Source organism: Coptis chinensis, chromosome 7 (assembly GCF_015680905.1).
Source record: "Coptis chinensis isolate HL-2020 chromosome 7, ASM1568090v1, whole genome shotgun sequence".
Lineage (NCBI taxonomy): Eukaryota > Viridiplantae > Streptophyta > Magnoliopsida > Ranunculales > Ranunculaceae > Coptis > Coptis chinensis.
Window position 1 is genome coordinate 51,229,882 of NC_141462.1, and position 16,018 is coordinate 51,245,899.

At 36.0% G+C, this 16,018-nt stretch overlaps 1 protein-coding gene and 1 pseudogene across 1 annotated transcript in view; one reads left to right on the forward strand and one right to left on the reverse strand.

Annotated features, from left to right (window-relative positions):
• Nucleotides 1–2,326: 2,326 nt before the first annotated feature.
• LOC147487841 (histone deacetylase 5-like) lies at nucleotides 2,327–3,372 on the reverse strand (annotated as a pseudogene).
• A 1,874-nt stretch (nucleotides 3,373–5,246) lies between these two features.
• The window catches only part of SIZ1 (DNA-binding protein with MIZ/SP-RING zinc finger, PHD-finger and SAP domain-containing protein), a 32,819-nt gene continuing 22,047 nt past the window's right edge, over nucleotides 5,247–16,018 (forward strand). Inside the window, exons 1-7 of the mRNA XM_086572208.1 lie at nucleotides 5,247–5,450; nucleotides 5,539–5,586; nucleotides 7,160–7,240; nucleotides 11,436–11,478; nucleotides 11,942–12,020; nucleotides 12,298–12,460; nucleotides 12,700–12,830. Of these exons, the coding sequence (XP_086428334.1) occupies nucleotides 5,563–5,586; nucleotides 7,160–7,240; nucleotides 11,436–11,478; nucleotides 11,942–12,020; nucleotides 12,298–12,460; nucleotides 12,700–12,830 (521 nt within the window). The 5' untranslated portion in view covers nucleotides 5,247–5,450; nucleotides 5,539–5,562. The remainder of the gene's footprint in view (nucleotides 5,451–5,538; nucleotides 5,587–7,159; nucleotides 7,241–11,435; nucleotides 11,479–11,941; nucleotides 12,021–12,297; nucleotides 12,461–12,699; nucleotides 12,831–16,018) is intronic.

Here is a 16,018-nt window from a genome sequence, read left to right on the forward strand (position 1 = left end):
TGTTTGGTATATATATATTTCATAGGATGAAGAGTCCATTTTGTTTTGTAATTTGACTGTAATTAGAAGTCTTTTTAATTACATATGGAAAGTACGACTATTAGATAATGATACTATCCTAAAATATATAGTTATATGAATTTTATACGATTTTATTGCAAGGATTTTCTATGAAGATGATTGTTCACAGGACTGTACTTTTTGAAAATAGCGTTTTTTCCCCCAATAAGCTATCTCAGAAAGAGCTTCCGTTGTCCTGCCTTCAAATTGGTGATTGTGAAGACGCGGAAATTTATCTTGACACTGTAGGATTGATGTATTGCAAAAATAAAAGAGGCTTACTAATAAAAAAAGAAACATTGAGGCATATTGCAATGCTGCAATCACAGTTTACAATTATATTTAGAAGAAATAACCAACAATCTAGATGCAAAACGTTGATTCCATTACATTTAATTAATTGCGGAAGTTAAGTTCATACTAAAACAGTTGAAGATTTTCAGAGGAACTCTCTCTACTTCACTTCACTATTAACACTTGTGACTCATCTACCGAAACAAAAAATGTATAAACGAACTAAGATACATTCTCTGGCATCTTGCCTGGCCAATTCATTACAGCACCCCTTCATTTTCCTTTGCAATTTTTCTGTCCAAGCTGCGTCGCTAATCAACATTATATGACAATGCTAGCAAATGCCCTCATCTAAGGGCATTCACAAAAGCCAAAAGGGAATCTACATCTCTGTTCTCTGATGGGTACTTGATGGCTTGGGAGGAATGTTTAGGGAAGAAGAATAAATATGCACGACGACAAAAACTTATCTCTAAAGAAGTTCATGATCTTCCCATTGCTCTGTTGTAATATACCGAGGGTAAGCCTTCTTGGCCTCTTCAAGCTTAGCCAAGACTTGTGATGCATCAGTGCATCCGAACATGGGGAGCTTCCACATAGTCCAGTATCGGCCATCATAGTACCTTGGTGTGTCTCATGTCTGAGAAACTTCACTGTCCAGCAAAAATTGATTATGTGTTGGACCATCACAAACATCTAATTGGAAGATGAAATTAAAATGAAGAAAGAAAGCACAAAAACAATGAGAACCAATACCGGTGGAGAAAGCTGAGGAAGCTTATTTGGTTGGGTATGCATCCACCCCAACGGCTCAAGATCATTTAAGAACTCATGCTCAGGAAGAGCAGATGGAAGATGGACTTGCTGGCGAGTTCCCCACTGCGGCGGCATAGCAATGCAGCGGATTTCCTTGACTTGAGGGTTCCTCACTAACATATAGCAAGTTAATAGGAAGTTACCTCAAACAGGTGCAATGAGCTGATGTTTGATCATTTGCCTTGTAATGTGGCGTTGCGCAAAACAAAATTGAAAGAACTGAAAATAAGAAGGAAAAGAATCAACAAAACATATATATTGCTACTATCACCAAAAAAAGGGCAACAAAAGAAAGCAAGAACAACTAATAATGTGTCACTTGGATGACTTGGTAAACAATCTTGGAAAATAACCAAAGAACAAAAAAACAAAGACAATGTTGTGGGTGGATGGGCGAGTTCACGAACATATAAATGCATAACCCTTTAGACACAGCAAAAAACAGACAATTGAAGACCATACTACGGGAACAAAAAATGGACTTTCATACAGTGTTTATCTTCAAGAGTACAAAGTTTATACTCATCATAAATATAAACATTGAGAAGAAAACAAATACCAGATGTATTCATGAAATGTAGTAACAACCTTTATATTGAACAACAGTAACAAATTTTTATACCATCTAAATCTCTGCAAATGTAAAATTACATAAGGAGAAGAAAACTTTAATAGGAAATTATACATATTCATATTGGCGCGCTGGAAGCAAACATATGATGGGGATGGAATTTGATTGATAGGTAAAATTTTATGTATTTGCTCAGATTTGATTTTCTCAATATAAAGTTCACAATTCTAGTTCTCTGAGGGTAGGGAATGGAGACGAATATAAAATCACAATGTTCATGGCAGGAGATGGAAGCTATCAGACAAAAAAGAAGAGTTTCCTTTTCGATATGTGGATGCTTCAAAAAAAATATGTATAATACCTAATGAAAAATATTGCTTACTTCTATCTTTCCTCTTCCCATGGTAGCAACGGCGTGAGAAGCAGCGACATCTTTAGCTGGCGATAGAAGCGGTGCGGCAATCCTCTTCGCCTCATCACTGGTTCCATTGGGTCCATCATACGGTCTCCTTTGTGGCGGTTCACGTCGATCTTGCTCGAGCCATTATTTTCAGAGAGATTTTGAGAGATGGTTTGGAAATACCAAAATCTAAGATGAAAAGAGCATCAACAACATAAAAAATGCGTGTCAACATTACCTGCATACAGTATCTTGCATCGAAACCATAAAAAACACAATAACATTAACCTGCATCAAACCCTCCGGAAATAAGAATCATGTCAGGTTTGAATGACCTTGCAACAGGAATAAGTATGTGTTCCCAAACTGCAAGGTAGTTTGCATCACCAACCCTCCCATGTTCCCAAGGAACATTAATATTGTACCCTGCACCCAAGCCTTGTCCAACCATGGTATGCGAACCATCATCTCCACTTGGATAAAAAGTTCCAAAATGGAACCTACATGAGCAGGCATATACCCATAATAGTCAGCTCCCTCAAACAACACATGAAAGTACATAACCACCTTATATATGAAATGAAGAAACACTTTATGAATCCCCAAAAACCACATTATATATGAAATGAAGGATAGCATTTGCAAAAGAGTTTTACCGAGTCATACTTATATACCTATGAACAGAGAAGTACAACACCCGAGGATCCCTTCCAAAACATCTTTTGGGTCCCATTCCCGTGATGCACATCCCAATCGACAATCAATATCCTAACTCTAGCTGGAAAAAAATAGATACATAACATTACAAAACTATATAGTATACTTAAACGAATAAAATATGGCGTACCCTTTGGTTTAAAAGATAACTGGCAGCAATAACAACATTGTTAGATAAACAAAACCCCATTGCTTCATCCGGCTCCGCATGGCGTCCAGGAGGTCTAACAATAGCAACCGCATAACTCAATTCTCCTGTGGCAACTTCTCGGAAGCCTGTCAAAATATACATTCAATCTTATTCTAAACGTGGCAAAATTATAGTACATTATTATTATAAAACATATAATAATAGAAACATTATTACCTAAACAACTGAGCCTACAGCTACATAAGCCGCTTCAGATGAACCCTCGTTTAAATAAATGGAATTCAAGTAGGCTGCAATTTTGTTCCTTGTAGAATTACTATGTACTAATTCTATATGTTTGTCTTCCACTTCTTTTCCACTCATAACGTACAACACACCTGTCATAAAACAACAATAAGGTGTGTGAACTGGGGGCCTACTTATTATTAGGAATTTAAGGAAACCAAACAAACCTTTGTGTGACTCCGGTGATTCGAAGTTTTGCCAAATGGGTATATGGTTGAATAATAAGAAGCTCAAAAGATTAAATAGAAAACATACTCCATAACTATGTAGACGTAATCGCTATTTTCAAATGCATTATAAAATTGAACAACATTCTCATGGCCCGTTAGAGCTCTCAATATCCTGGCCTTTCGCTTAACATCTTCGACCGCAATAGGAACTATCATCTGCCACCAAATATTATCAGTGATACCAAAATCTAAGATGAAGAGAGCATCAACAACATAAATAACTCATTGACTTGTACAATTACAAAGCCGACCAAATATACAGTGATAGAAATGAGCATAGAAAGGAAAAAGCATTACGAACCATTTTGACAATGGCTTTACTTATTTCTTACCAAAAATCATGAGTTATGAGCCTTGTGATGCTCCTATCCCCAGCCATGCCCCATGAAACCCCATCAACAGCACGGGTTCTAGCAAAAACTTTGGTGATCGAGTGATTAATGAACATGAAAACAAAACAACATAAGTTGAAGTTGCTTATCTAGAATTTCTCAAATAAAAAACATAACATCTTTTGGCATTACAATCCAAAACCACAAACCAAGAATTATTCAAGTTGAAGCCTTCATACCGATTCCAGTGATACCGTCTCTGGTACATGTCCACTGGTTTTAAAGAGCTTGAAAAGATCATTAACTGGCCATGGATGTCACCATAAAACGAATCGCATCTTGTGGGCCGGGTTGCACATTTGACTCTTCAATGAGAATCTCTTTCACTTGAGAAATTAGGGTTTCCACAGTACAAAGAAGCCATAAATGAAAATAAATATGTGGTGGGGGGCACTTACATGGTAATTTTTCTTCCATTGATATCCAATAAAACCCATTTTCATTATGAGTTTAGATTCTTGGCTGCAACTGTGCATATCTATAAGCACCACCGCTATACCTCTATTACACTCTTCACTGCAAAAAAATAATATATTAACAGATAAAGTTTGAAGCTTTATTTTAAGGAGAAGAAAGATTATTACCATCGGGTGAAAGCACTTTCATCTTTGGCACGTTTGAGAGAGTTATTGGTACTGTTGGTGTTGGTTTCAGCTTCAACCCTCTTTCTTGTTCTTGGAGGATTCGTCGATCTTGCTCGAGCCATTATTTTTGAGAGATTTTTTGAGAGATGGTTTGGAATTTGGAAGTGAGAAAGGGTGGCGGTTTGTTTAATAAGTTGGGTGAAATGTTTTGGATTTTGAGTAGCCCAAACAAATGCAAAGACCCGGCTAGGGAGAAAGCGATTGCTAGTTCCATTAATGAGCTCTTCTTTGAATATTTCATGGTAATGGCGGTGAATAAGAAGTGGTAGGTTTTTTTTTTTTTTTTAAATGCGGTGAAGAGTTTTGTTTTATTATTTTGTTTGGGTTACGAATAATTGAAATGTGCAAAAAAAATTATATTTACTTTTTTTTTAAGAAAAATCGATGATGTGTCGGTCTCGAGGAAAAAAGGGACGACATTAGTCATTTGGGAGCATTCTCAACTACTCAGTATTAATGGTCTTTGATGTGCAAAAAAGGGCATATATTTACTTTTTTAAGAAAAATCTGATATGTCAGTCTCAGAAAAAAAAAAAGGAACTGACGACCTGACGTGGGTCACTGGGAGCATTCTCAACTACTCAGTATTAATGGTCTTTGATATAATCCCAATGCATGTTGCCACATATTAATTGGATTTGGCGGGTGAATTAATCGAAATTAATAAAAAGACGTACGTCCGGACAACACAGAGAGGCGGGCGCCTTTTTGGGCCCTGAGCCCCTGACTGAAATAATCAGTGCAGTGAGTTACGACTGGGTCAACGCAAAGAGAAAATTGTCGAGTGATAAAAAAAAAAAAAGTAAAAAAGCAACTCGTCTTCGAATCGAACCAAACTCCAAACCAAAACCCGCTTCTCAGTCCAATTATCCTTTTTATACTTCTATTTGGTACGTAAAACTAATTTCGAATTTGCTGATTGATTAAAAGCTGTAAACTGAGGTAATTAATTATACAATTATTTGGATTGATAAATAGATCGGTTGGGCGAAAAGTTGTTAGATGGATTTGGTGTCAGCTTGCAAGGTAATATATCATTAACCTTATTAGCTGGTATCGATTGGTTTACAAAAAATTATAGATTTTTTATTACAACTGCACATTTTGGCATGACTCATGTCTGTCTTTTAGAACCATATTCAAGTATGCATTAGTTTAAACTAGATTACCGCTGTGAATTTGAGGGAGATGATCAGAGGAGTTTTTTTTTTTTTTTGCCTCCCCTGTAGCCCAAGAAGACCTCCCTCCGGTTGGTCTGATTAGTAGAACTTTTCAGTGGTCTACTATAATACAGCTAACGGTGTGGACCGAGAGGAAGTTGATGATAATTACCCAGAATCAGGAAATATAAAATTGGGGTGGCAAAGATAAAATAGATATGAATGTTCAGTTGAGAAGACAAGGATTTGAGTCAGTTTTGGTTGAAATTTGAGTGGGGTAGAAGGAAGAAATTTGAGGTTAAAAGTGAATAGAGGAGGAATTTGAAGAAAAACTGAAGACAGACATGTACTGTATATCTGTATACATGACAAAATCTATTTTTTTGTTACCCGACCCAAGAAGACCTCCTACAGTTGGTCTGATTAGTTAAGATTAAGACTATTGGGTAGTATGAATATAATCGAATTTTAGAAAAAATGAAAGGAGAAAGAAAAGGAAAGCAAATAGAAAAAAATGTATTTAGTAAAAGAAATCTAAAACTTAAGTTGTATAGAGAAAGAGGAAGATGAAACTCAATTCATCAACCCCATATGTTGAGACATGTAGTGAATGTATATGGCATATTGGTGTTATTGCTAAACACCATATTCATTGTAGAATTTAAGGGTCGTAACTTTTCATTCTCATATCTAAAGTCGGACAGGAGAGTTAAGAGAGGAAGGCATAGGATAAGGCTGACAAAATGGTAGAATATAAGCCATAGAGAAATGGGGACATCTTTTTGGGTCTTTTGCTACAACTAATGAAATATGGACTATGAAGATTACATTTGGTGTTCTCCTATGTGATATGCACTTCTGATGTGATTGTATAGTGATAAAATGAAGTACTAGATGTACATGTTATTGGAAGCCTTGTGAATAGATTGACATTTCATTGATAGTAGTGAATTACCATTAGTAATTTAGTAAGAATATAAACTGAGCACAGTAAGAATGTTTTATTCATTATTTTACTGTAATGTTCTTGTTGTACCAGTCTCCTAGTTTATCAAGATTCGCTGTATCGTTGTGTTTGTGTCTGTGCTTCCCAAGTATTAACTAATGAAATGCTCATAAGCTATGTTGAATTTTGATAGAGTTATTTTATATGAAATCAAGATGTGTAAACAATGGAACTTCCTACTTTTAAAAAGATTCACTGGAAGGAAAAGAAAAAGAAAAAGAAAAAGAAAAACAAAGGTTGCTGCATTAAGGATCAATCGTTATGTTTTGTTTTATTTATATTTTTCGGTTTGTATAATGAATGATTGTATTATGGTACAATGTTATTTCCGTTAGTATAATGATGATAGTCTAAAATTCTATACAATAATTTGTTTAGCTGGAGTACCAATTCTTGCTATCCTTCTAATATGATATCAATGCTAATGCCACAGGATAAGTTGGCGTATTTCCGGATAAAAGAGCTTAAGGATGTTCTCAATCAGTTAGGTCTTCCAAAGCAAGGAAAGAAGCAGGTATTATAATCATCTCATAACCGTGTCCAATGCCACAAGGAGCTTTATCTAATTCATGATGCTACTGATTGCCTCAACTTTTGATTATTGGAAATAAATTCTCAAAGAGATCTCCTCTTGGAAATAGTTTCTGGCTAATTTCAAACGACTTTATGGTATCAATTTTTTGTGAGATCTTTTTGAAAGTTGTTTTTGGGCGAATTTCTAAATCTTTAGGGTACATTTGGTTCACATAATTCTCTTTCAACAAGAAATTGCATTCCTGGAATCTGCTTGACCTAAATTTGATTTCCGAAAATTTGTTTTCCAACTGTTTGTTTTGTTTTATAAACCCTCTTATGCGAAGCACACACCGTATCAAATTCTAATTGGTTTGATAAAACCACTTGATCACCTTTCAACAATTTGAAATCCAGTAAAACTCTTTCGAAATCACATTAATGGTGGAAGAGAGACCTTGTGCTCGAGATTAGAGATTTGGATAATGTTTAGGGAGAATGAAGAATTAGTTTAGACAAGGCGAGAAGACAAGAAACGGAAGAAAAGAAAACAACTTCCTTTCTATTTTTTAGGAAGTTGTTTTTGTTGTAAAACCTTCGTCTGAAATTGAATTCCCAAAGACCATATCGCCCACTGTGCAAGATAACAAAGTAAAGAAAACTAAAGCAATAAGAAAACAATCACACAGAACACAAAGATTTTAAATGGTTAAGCAATATGCCTAGTCCACTGGTGATAGATCTTGATTAGCAATAGATGGTGAAGAAGAAACTATTACAATCTCTCAAACTACTCTCTGTATATGTTTACGCCTATGTCTTGGTTACATATATATAGACACAGAAACTTGAGAAACTTCTAATATAAAACAAACTCAGTTTCTAAAACGAATTATGAGTCCGTGAGCAGCAAGCTTTCCTATTCAGAACTTGATACTGTGCACCTACGAACCATACAACAACAATCTCCACCTTGGCGAGTAACTCGGTCATGGCTGTTCTTGGTCATGACTATTCTTGTTGGTACTATTCTCGGTTACTGTTCATCCCCAAAAAAAAGAGAAAAAAATGCCACCTAGAAAGACTAAGAAAAGGGGACAAATGGAGTGGAGGTTTATGGAAGCTTAATGAAGGTTTGTTTAAAAGTAGAGAGCTCATGTTCCAAAACTCCATGTTGATTGAAGAAATCTTGTGTTGTCTCCAGATGGCAAAAAGTTACTTCTATCAACGATTAAAAGCGGGCATGTTGAGGTTACTTTTTGTGGTGCGTCTCCAGATTTTGATGAGACAGATGACTTCTTTGATGCTACTACTCCTCCTGTTTATGATGATTATCTAGAGGAGGATGATATTTATGTTAAGTTCAATTATCTGTCTCTAGTTGATGAATTTCTGTTGAATGATAGTATGGTTTTTGGCATTAGTTCTCCCATTTATGATTGAGTATCCCGAGGGCCATAATGTTTTTGTTGATCTAGATTCTCAGCCTATTTTTGATACATATGTGGTGGATCAAATTGATGAGATTGATTTGAGTTTTTCTCCTATTTTTGACAAACTCAATGAGGTGACTTTATCTGGTGAATCAAAAGGTGAAGGAATTCTTGCAAATGTAGTACTTGATGTTGTGCCCCAAGAAACGAAGCATATGTGGATCCGATTTGGGATTGTTTTCTTCTTAGTGTTGCTCTACTAGGTTACAAGTTATATTTGCAACTTTTGTTTCTTGCTGATTTCTATCATCAGAATTATTGGTTACTTGTTTATTTTATGGAAGTTGCCACAAGATAAGTTATCGATGCAAGATACATGGTCAACTTGAAAGTCGGAGAGATGTTTCATCAGTCACTAATTTCCTGGGCGGTTTCTTTGTTGATCTATAATCTCGAGTAGAGGTGACTTTGGATCGGATCCGATCCGATCAAGGGCTTTCAAAAAAAATTCCAATTTTTTTTGGATGGCAATATCCGTTCCAATTCCGATCCATTTTTTTCAGATGTGCAATTTCTTTTTTGAATTTGGAAATTTTGGAAGATTGGAAAAATTCGGAAACAGCTTAGACCTTTCAACACGTTCATTCAACAAGCCTTTTTCAATATCTGATTGAGAGCTTTTGAAAAAAATTCCAATTTTTTTCGGATGGCAATATCCTTTCCAGTTCCGATCCAAATTTTTTCGGATGTGCAATTTCTTTTCTGAATTTGGAAATTTTGGAAGATCTGAAAATATTCGAAAACAACGTAGACCTTTCAACACGTTCTTTCAACAAACCTTTTTCAATATGTTAATGCATGAATTAAGTAAATAGAGATGAGAGAGTGAGAAAGACATACAAAAATGACGGTCTATATTTCTTACAGATGTGTGAGGGAGACAAGGTTCTACTTGGTTAGGTTTGTAACCTATTTAGTAACTATATGTGAAAATGATGGGTAATATATGTTAAAAATTTGGAAAATAATTGGAAATCGGATCGGATCGGCTTTTGAAAACACATCCAATTCCTATCAAATTAGGGTTTACGAATATTACCCCCCCTCCCCCCTAGATGAGCCAATTAGGATTCCCCCCCCCTAAATGGGAAATTAGGGTCTCTCCCAAGTTGATTTTTTTTTGTGTACTTAGGGGGGAGACCCTAATTTTCCCATCTAGTAAGGGGGAAATCCTAATTGGCTCATCTAGTGGGGGGTAATACTAGTTAACCACAAATTATTTTTCAGAAAATTTGGAAATCGAAACGCAAATATCCTTGCCAAATTTGGAAAAATATTGGATCAGATTTCGAAAAAATCGGATTATCTGAAAAATTGGCACTCATCGAGGACGAGATTTTCAAAGACGTAAATCATGTGGTGGACTTGTCCAAGTTCAAGCTCAAGTCTTTATTTATACTATTGGTTGCTTTGTTGTCAAACAAACATTAGTTTATAAATAAGGGTTTGTAATAGATTAGGAGGTTGTTTTTGGATCAATGAAAAAGTGTTAAAAATGAAAAAGTGTTAAAGTCGAGGCTTTTAGGGTTTTATCCATGTTTCCCCTAATTGTAATTTAGGGTTCTATCCTGTGTTGCATGGGTACGGGACGGAGTGTCTGGTTTGGACACGGGTACGACGATTTGGACACGGCGAGATCTGAGAATTAGGTACTGTTTTGCTTGTGTCCGGGTGTCCGTGTCCGTATCCGTGTCCGCATGACATAGGTACGCGATACAGAGGAAAGTAGGGCATACCCATGCAACAGAGGTTCCATCTATTCTAATTATGGAAGGGAATCGGGTCGAATTCGGATCAAGAAACATCCGTTTTCATATTTGCAGGTACCCGGGTTCGGGTTCATAGAAATAATAAATTATCCAATTAATTTGATTTAAATACAAATTTCTAGTTATACCCACTGGTTCGGGTTCGGATTAGGTAGAAATATTTTTAAAAATTCGGGTGCGAAAGGAATAAGAGACTTTTTGAGGGAGTTGAGGCGATTATGGAGGTAAGTGATGTCCAAGGGACTTCTCTTCTTCTGGATAAAAGTTGATGATGACATGCAAAATATTCCTGCATTTTGTGTGTAGATGGGAGTCTCATGTTTTGAGTGGATCTTTGTAATCGTTTAGAGCTTTCTTTTTCAATTATTTCTCAGAGGAGACATCTTGTATTGGTTTGGATACCTCATCCTAACCTAAATATATTATTTTTTATTTCATATATATAATATATCTATTTACTGATAAAAAAAAAAAAAAAAAAAAAAAAGTCGGGTTTGGATTAGGATACTATGAAAAAATCTAGATGGGCAAACCCGACCCGTTCCTGGCCCTAATTCTAATGTTGTTGGATCAATGAATCAAAGCTTTTGCGGATTAGATCATATCAATAACCAACTGACTTTACTTCCCTAAGTTATATAGCTAAGAGAGGAGCTGTCATTGCACTGCATGGTTGAGTTGTATTGTTTTATAAGTATGACAAATTCTAGGTATTATGATTTTTTTTGAGAACATTTTAGTGTATTGTCTATTTATAGTTTAGTTATATTTGAGCTTGTGGAATGATCTCTCCATAGGCCTATCAGCTCCTTAAGCTTCATTATTTTGACAAATGTCATATGTATGCATTTATGTGCACACTTTTGTTGCAAATTACTGTTGTTGTTTTCGTGTTAGAAGTTTCTGATACCACTTGTTCTGGTTTTATCTACAGGACCTTGTGGACAGAATTTTAGCCATTGTTTCCAGTGACCAAGGTAATTGGATATGATTTTTATCTTTCCACTTTGTTGGGCGACCAAACTCAATTTGTTATTTACTGTTTAGTTATGTTCTAGAGAAATTGCATATTCTTTAAATTAAGAAAAATATCATACTTTTTTTGTGTTTCTAGTAAAAATTATATTTCATTCACATTGTGAAATTACAAAATATAATGAGTAGATTCCTCTTAGCAATTGACTAAGAGTCATTTCTATTATACACCAATTAACAATTATACAAAGTTAGGTATATATACCATACCATAGCATCATATCTACCTGGTTTTTGCTTTCATAGAAATACGTCCGTTTCTCAACAGTCAAAGTTTGAACTCACGTATGTGTCACTGTGTTGACAGGATAGTGGGATAGCGCATTTCCTGTGTTGCTTTGATTTTTCTGTTATTTGTTTTTTGTTAACTAGGAAATACTTTAATGTGTTCAATTGTTTTTGCAGCTTTGAAAATCCAGGGTTGGGCAAAGAGAAATTCTGTTGGGAAGGAAGCTGTTGCAAAAATAATTGATGATACTTATAGGTAGGTAACTCCTTGTTTTTGAATCTTAAATAAGCTGTAGAAAAGCAAAACCCAATAGTTACCCATTATTTATGCACTTTCATAAGTGCATTTGTGAACTAGGCCTGCTTGGTTTTTATTTTTTTCTCTTAATTTACTTTGCTCTTTAAGCTCTAATTTAGTCCTCCCTGGACTGTGTTTATACATCTATGTTAATTTTAGTATTTTTTTATATCCCCCCCTCCTCCATTATGTGCTTGTTCTCGAAAGTTAAACTTAGTGGCCATTCCTTCGCCAGAAAAATGCAGATACCCGGGGCGACTGAGTTAGCATCAACCGCTCAAAGAGGTTCAAATATCAATACTCTGAAGCTTAAAGAGGAAGTTGAAGATTCTTTTCAATTGGATATGAGGGTTCGTTGTCCATGTGGAAATTCATTGCCTAGTGAATCGATGATTCAGGTATCACTTATACTTTTTTTTCCCCCTCATGTGTCAGACGCATTCTGCATACATATTGAAATATCTGTAGCATAACATCCGTGACATATTGACGTCGCATTCTTCAATTACGTGCTGATTCCAGCTTATTCACTTTAGGTCTGTTGTAGTATTCTGGCATTAGATTTTGCTCTGGTTTCTTTATTGTCTTTCTTTTTGACATGTTTTCGTTGTAATTGAAATTAATTTTATATTTGCAGTGTGAGGATCCACGATGTCGTGTCTGGCAACATATGAATTGCGTTTTAATTTTGGAGAAATCCGTGGATGGCGCCCCCCCAGTTCCACCCCAATTTTATTGTGAAATTTGTCGTATTACTCGTGCTGATCCGTATGTCCCTACATTTATATTTTATATTTTTCTATTTATTCTGTTCTTATATGTATTTTTTGCTTTTCACACAACTTGTAAAAAGATGTGTTACTATGCTAGCGTTGATTTTCCTGTCTGTTTACGCTTGTTTGTTTACCTTTTTAAGTGTTTTGGTTTAGATTGTATTGTTTGGATGCCTTGATTTATTGTTTAAAGCTCTTTAGGCTGAGTCCAATGGCCCCATATCCTCATAAAAGTGGAGTGGGAAGTGGTGGTTTTTTCTCCTCATCCGGATTTCACTCTCTATATTCCCACTCCACTTTTATGAGGATATATAGAGAGTGATTTTGAGGAATGCATAGTGCATTCTACGCGAGATCAATTGGAGTGGTTTGGAAAAATACAAATGGAAGTGGCGTAGAAAAACAACATGTCATTTTGCGCCATTTGAAGTGGAGTACTATTGTTTGTGTCCCCACTAAATTTGAAAGGTATCAAACTACTCTAGTTGGAGTGGTGTAGTATGTTTCACACCATTGGTTGAACAATTACTACTTTGTATCCTCATAACACTATTTTTTAGAGGAATATGGATAGGGAGTTCTCAACCATTGGACTCAGCCTGAGAAAATAAGTCGTAGCCACATCCGGGATAGCTGGAGGTATTATCTCTTCAAAAGGTAAGGAGTTGGTGGAAGTGGAGGATGTGAGAGCAGGGAGACACTCTGTTTCTCTTAAATGCCGAATGAAGGGAAAGGAGGAATGGGTTTTGGTGACAAATGTGTGGTTCGGTTGACTGTGCACTAAATATTTTTTGTGTGAAATGAGCTAGGAAGATCTATGAGGTGCTTTGGAAATCTTCCGTGTATGCTCTACAAAGGTCAGTATCCAACCATTTCCCAATTTTGCTAGATTGTGAAATGGTCGAGCGAGGCCCAAGACCATTAAAGTTTGAACTCATGTGATTGAGGATGTGTCACTTTTACCCAAGGTAAATAGTGGGAGGGTTTTGAAGTGGAGGGAAAAGCAGGCTGTGTTTTGGAAAAAACTAATCACCTTAAATCTTGGAGTGGAATAAGGAATGTTTTGGATACTTGGAGGGTTAAAATCAAGACGGTGTTAGAGTTTTTTGCTTTACGTGATAGAAAAGAGGAAGAAGGATTAACGAAAGAGGAGTTAAAAAAAAAGGTGGGAAGGAGAGACTATAGGTGTTGCTTAGTATGGAAGAGATCAAATGGAGACAAAAATTCAGGGAGGTTGAAGTAAAGGAGGGGAAATGAAAGTATTTTCATGGGACGGTTAATGCTAACCGGGCTGATTCGATGAATAAAATGTATGTCAACGGGGTCTTGGTGGAAGAAAATGAAGCAATTGCATCATGTGGTGGGTTACCATGAGAAGTTTTATGAAGAACCACACAAGTGGTTGCCAAGATTGAAGGGACATAATACCTATGGAGGAGAAAGAGATCCTGGAAGACAGTATTAATGACGAAGAGGTGAAAGAAGCCATTCCCAAGCTAATTGGGGACAAAGCGCCAGGGCCCGACGGTTATCCATTGGCATTCTTAAAAAGCTGTGCCATATTTAAAGGAAAAACAATCTATGTCAGGCACGTCAGACACACACAAGCACATTGCATGTGATATACTTCAGTTTTTTATACTTCCCCTCGCCAGACTCTTCATATCACTCTTCGTATCCGTGTTTGATAGGGATACATGTGTCCGTGTCAATGTAACTTATTCAGAAAGTGTTTGAAATTTTCTTGAGACAGTACGATGGTGGTAAATAATTTTTTACGAAGGGATTCGCGGATTGGGCTGATAACGTTGTGTTGTCAACCAACTAGCTTATTGGGAGCTATACATAAAATCATTGCCAAGGTACTTGCTATGAGAATGAAGAAAGTGATGGGCGGGATGTTTTTCACAATACCAAAATGCTTTTGTTAAGTGGAGACAAATTTTTGATGGCAGTCTTATAGCAAATGAGATAATAGAATTCAAGATGAAGGAAAGTAGTGGAAGTCTGGTGGTAAAAGTGGAAATGATGAACGTGTATTCTTGATTGTAGTGTTATAAGTTATAACAAATGAGATAATAGATTCTAAGATGAAGGAAGGCGGTGTAGGTGTGGTAAAAGTGGAAATGATGAAAGTGTGATCATGTATTCTGAAGCTTCCTTGATTATGTTAATGGACTGAATGGACTTTGGTTCTAAATGGAGGAGGTGGATTAGGGCATGTGTTGCGAATGCCCGCTATTCTATACTTGTAAATGAGGCTCCTAAAGTGTTGGAAAACATGGAGAAAAAGTTCATATTATTATGGTGGACATCAAAGTGCTTTATACGATTTGTCAAGGGGCGTCACGGAACTTAGACATCAAGATTTCATGTGTAATTGGGGTTCTCTTGTCTTGTAAGTCATTCTTGTAATTGAGTTATCTAGTGGGGATTGTAATTTTCCATCATTAGCTCTTGCTAAGGTTAAGCTACTATGTAACACTTTTGGAGTGAATATGTTTTTTTTATTGATAAAAAAAAAAAAAAAATCTATGAACTTTGGTCGTAGTTTTATCCTTCTTTTCTTCCTTATTTACATAAAAACGTTTTGGAGTCCCAACTGTCATAGGCCCTTGATATAAGTTTCGTAACCAAAGCTTCTTTCTTAGGCTCTCACATAATCCCAAATTTGAACCCAAATTCTGGTGTTGTTGAAGAAACTATGTCCACCAAATCAAAGAAAAACCTCGAAGTCTAATAGCAAACCCGATCTTCTGACATGTGATGATAAGCAAGAACAATCTCAGTAGCGGCAATCCACTCAAGCGACACCTCGGGTTCCAGTTTACCAGTGAATATCAATCTTAGGTTTGAATTCACGCTCTTTTTGTGGAGGAAGATGGATATGATTAGGAGAGGTAGATCTACAAGGTTCATTCCTATTTACCAACAAATATCGTAGTTGGCAAAGTGTAAGCATGTACAAAGAGAAGTTGTCAATTCCATAGTTGTCAAATCGTATATCGTATCATATATTGTTTTCCATTTTTTGCATATCGTATCGTGTATCGTAAGATACGGTATTTTTAAAATTAATTATAAAAAATATGTATATATGAGTTATTTGAATATATATATGCAATAAATTCATACTTTGCAGGAAAGGGTATTAAGGATTGAAGAGTGAAGACTCATGGTTAT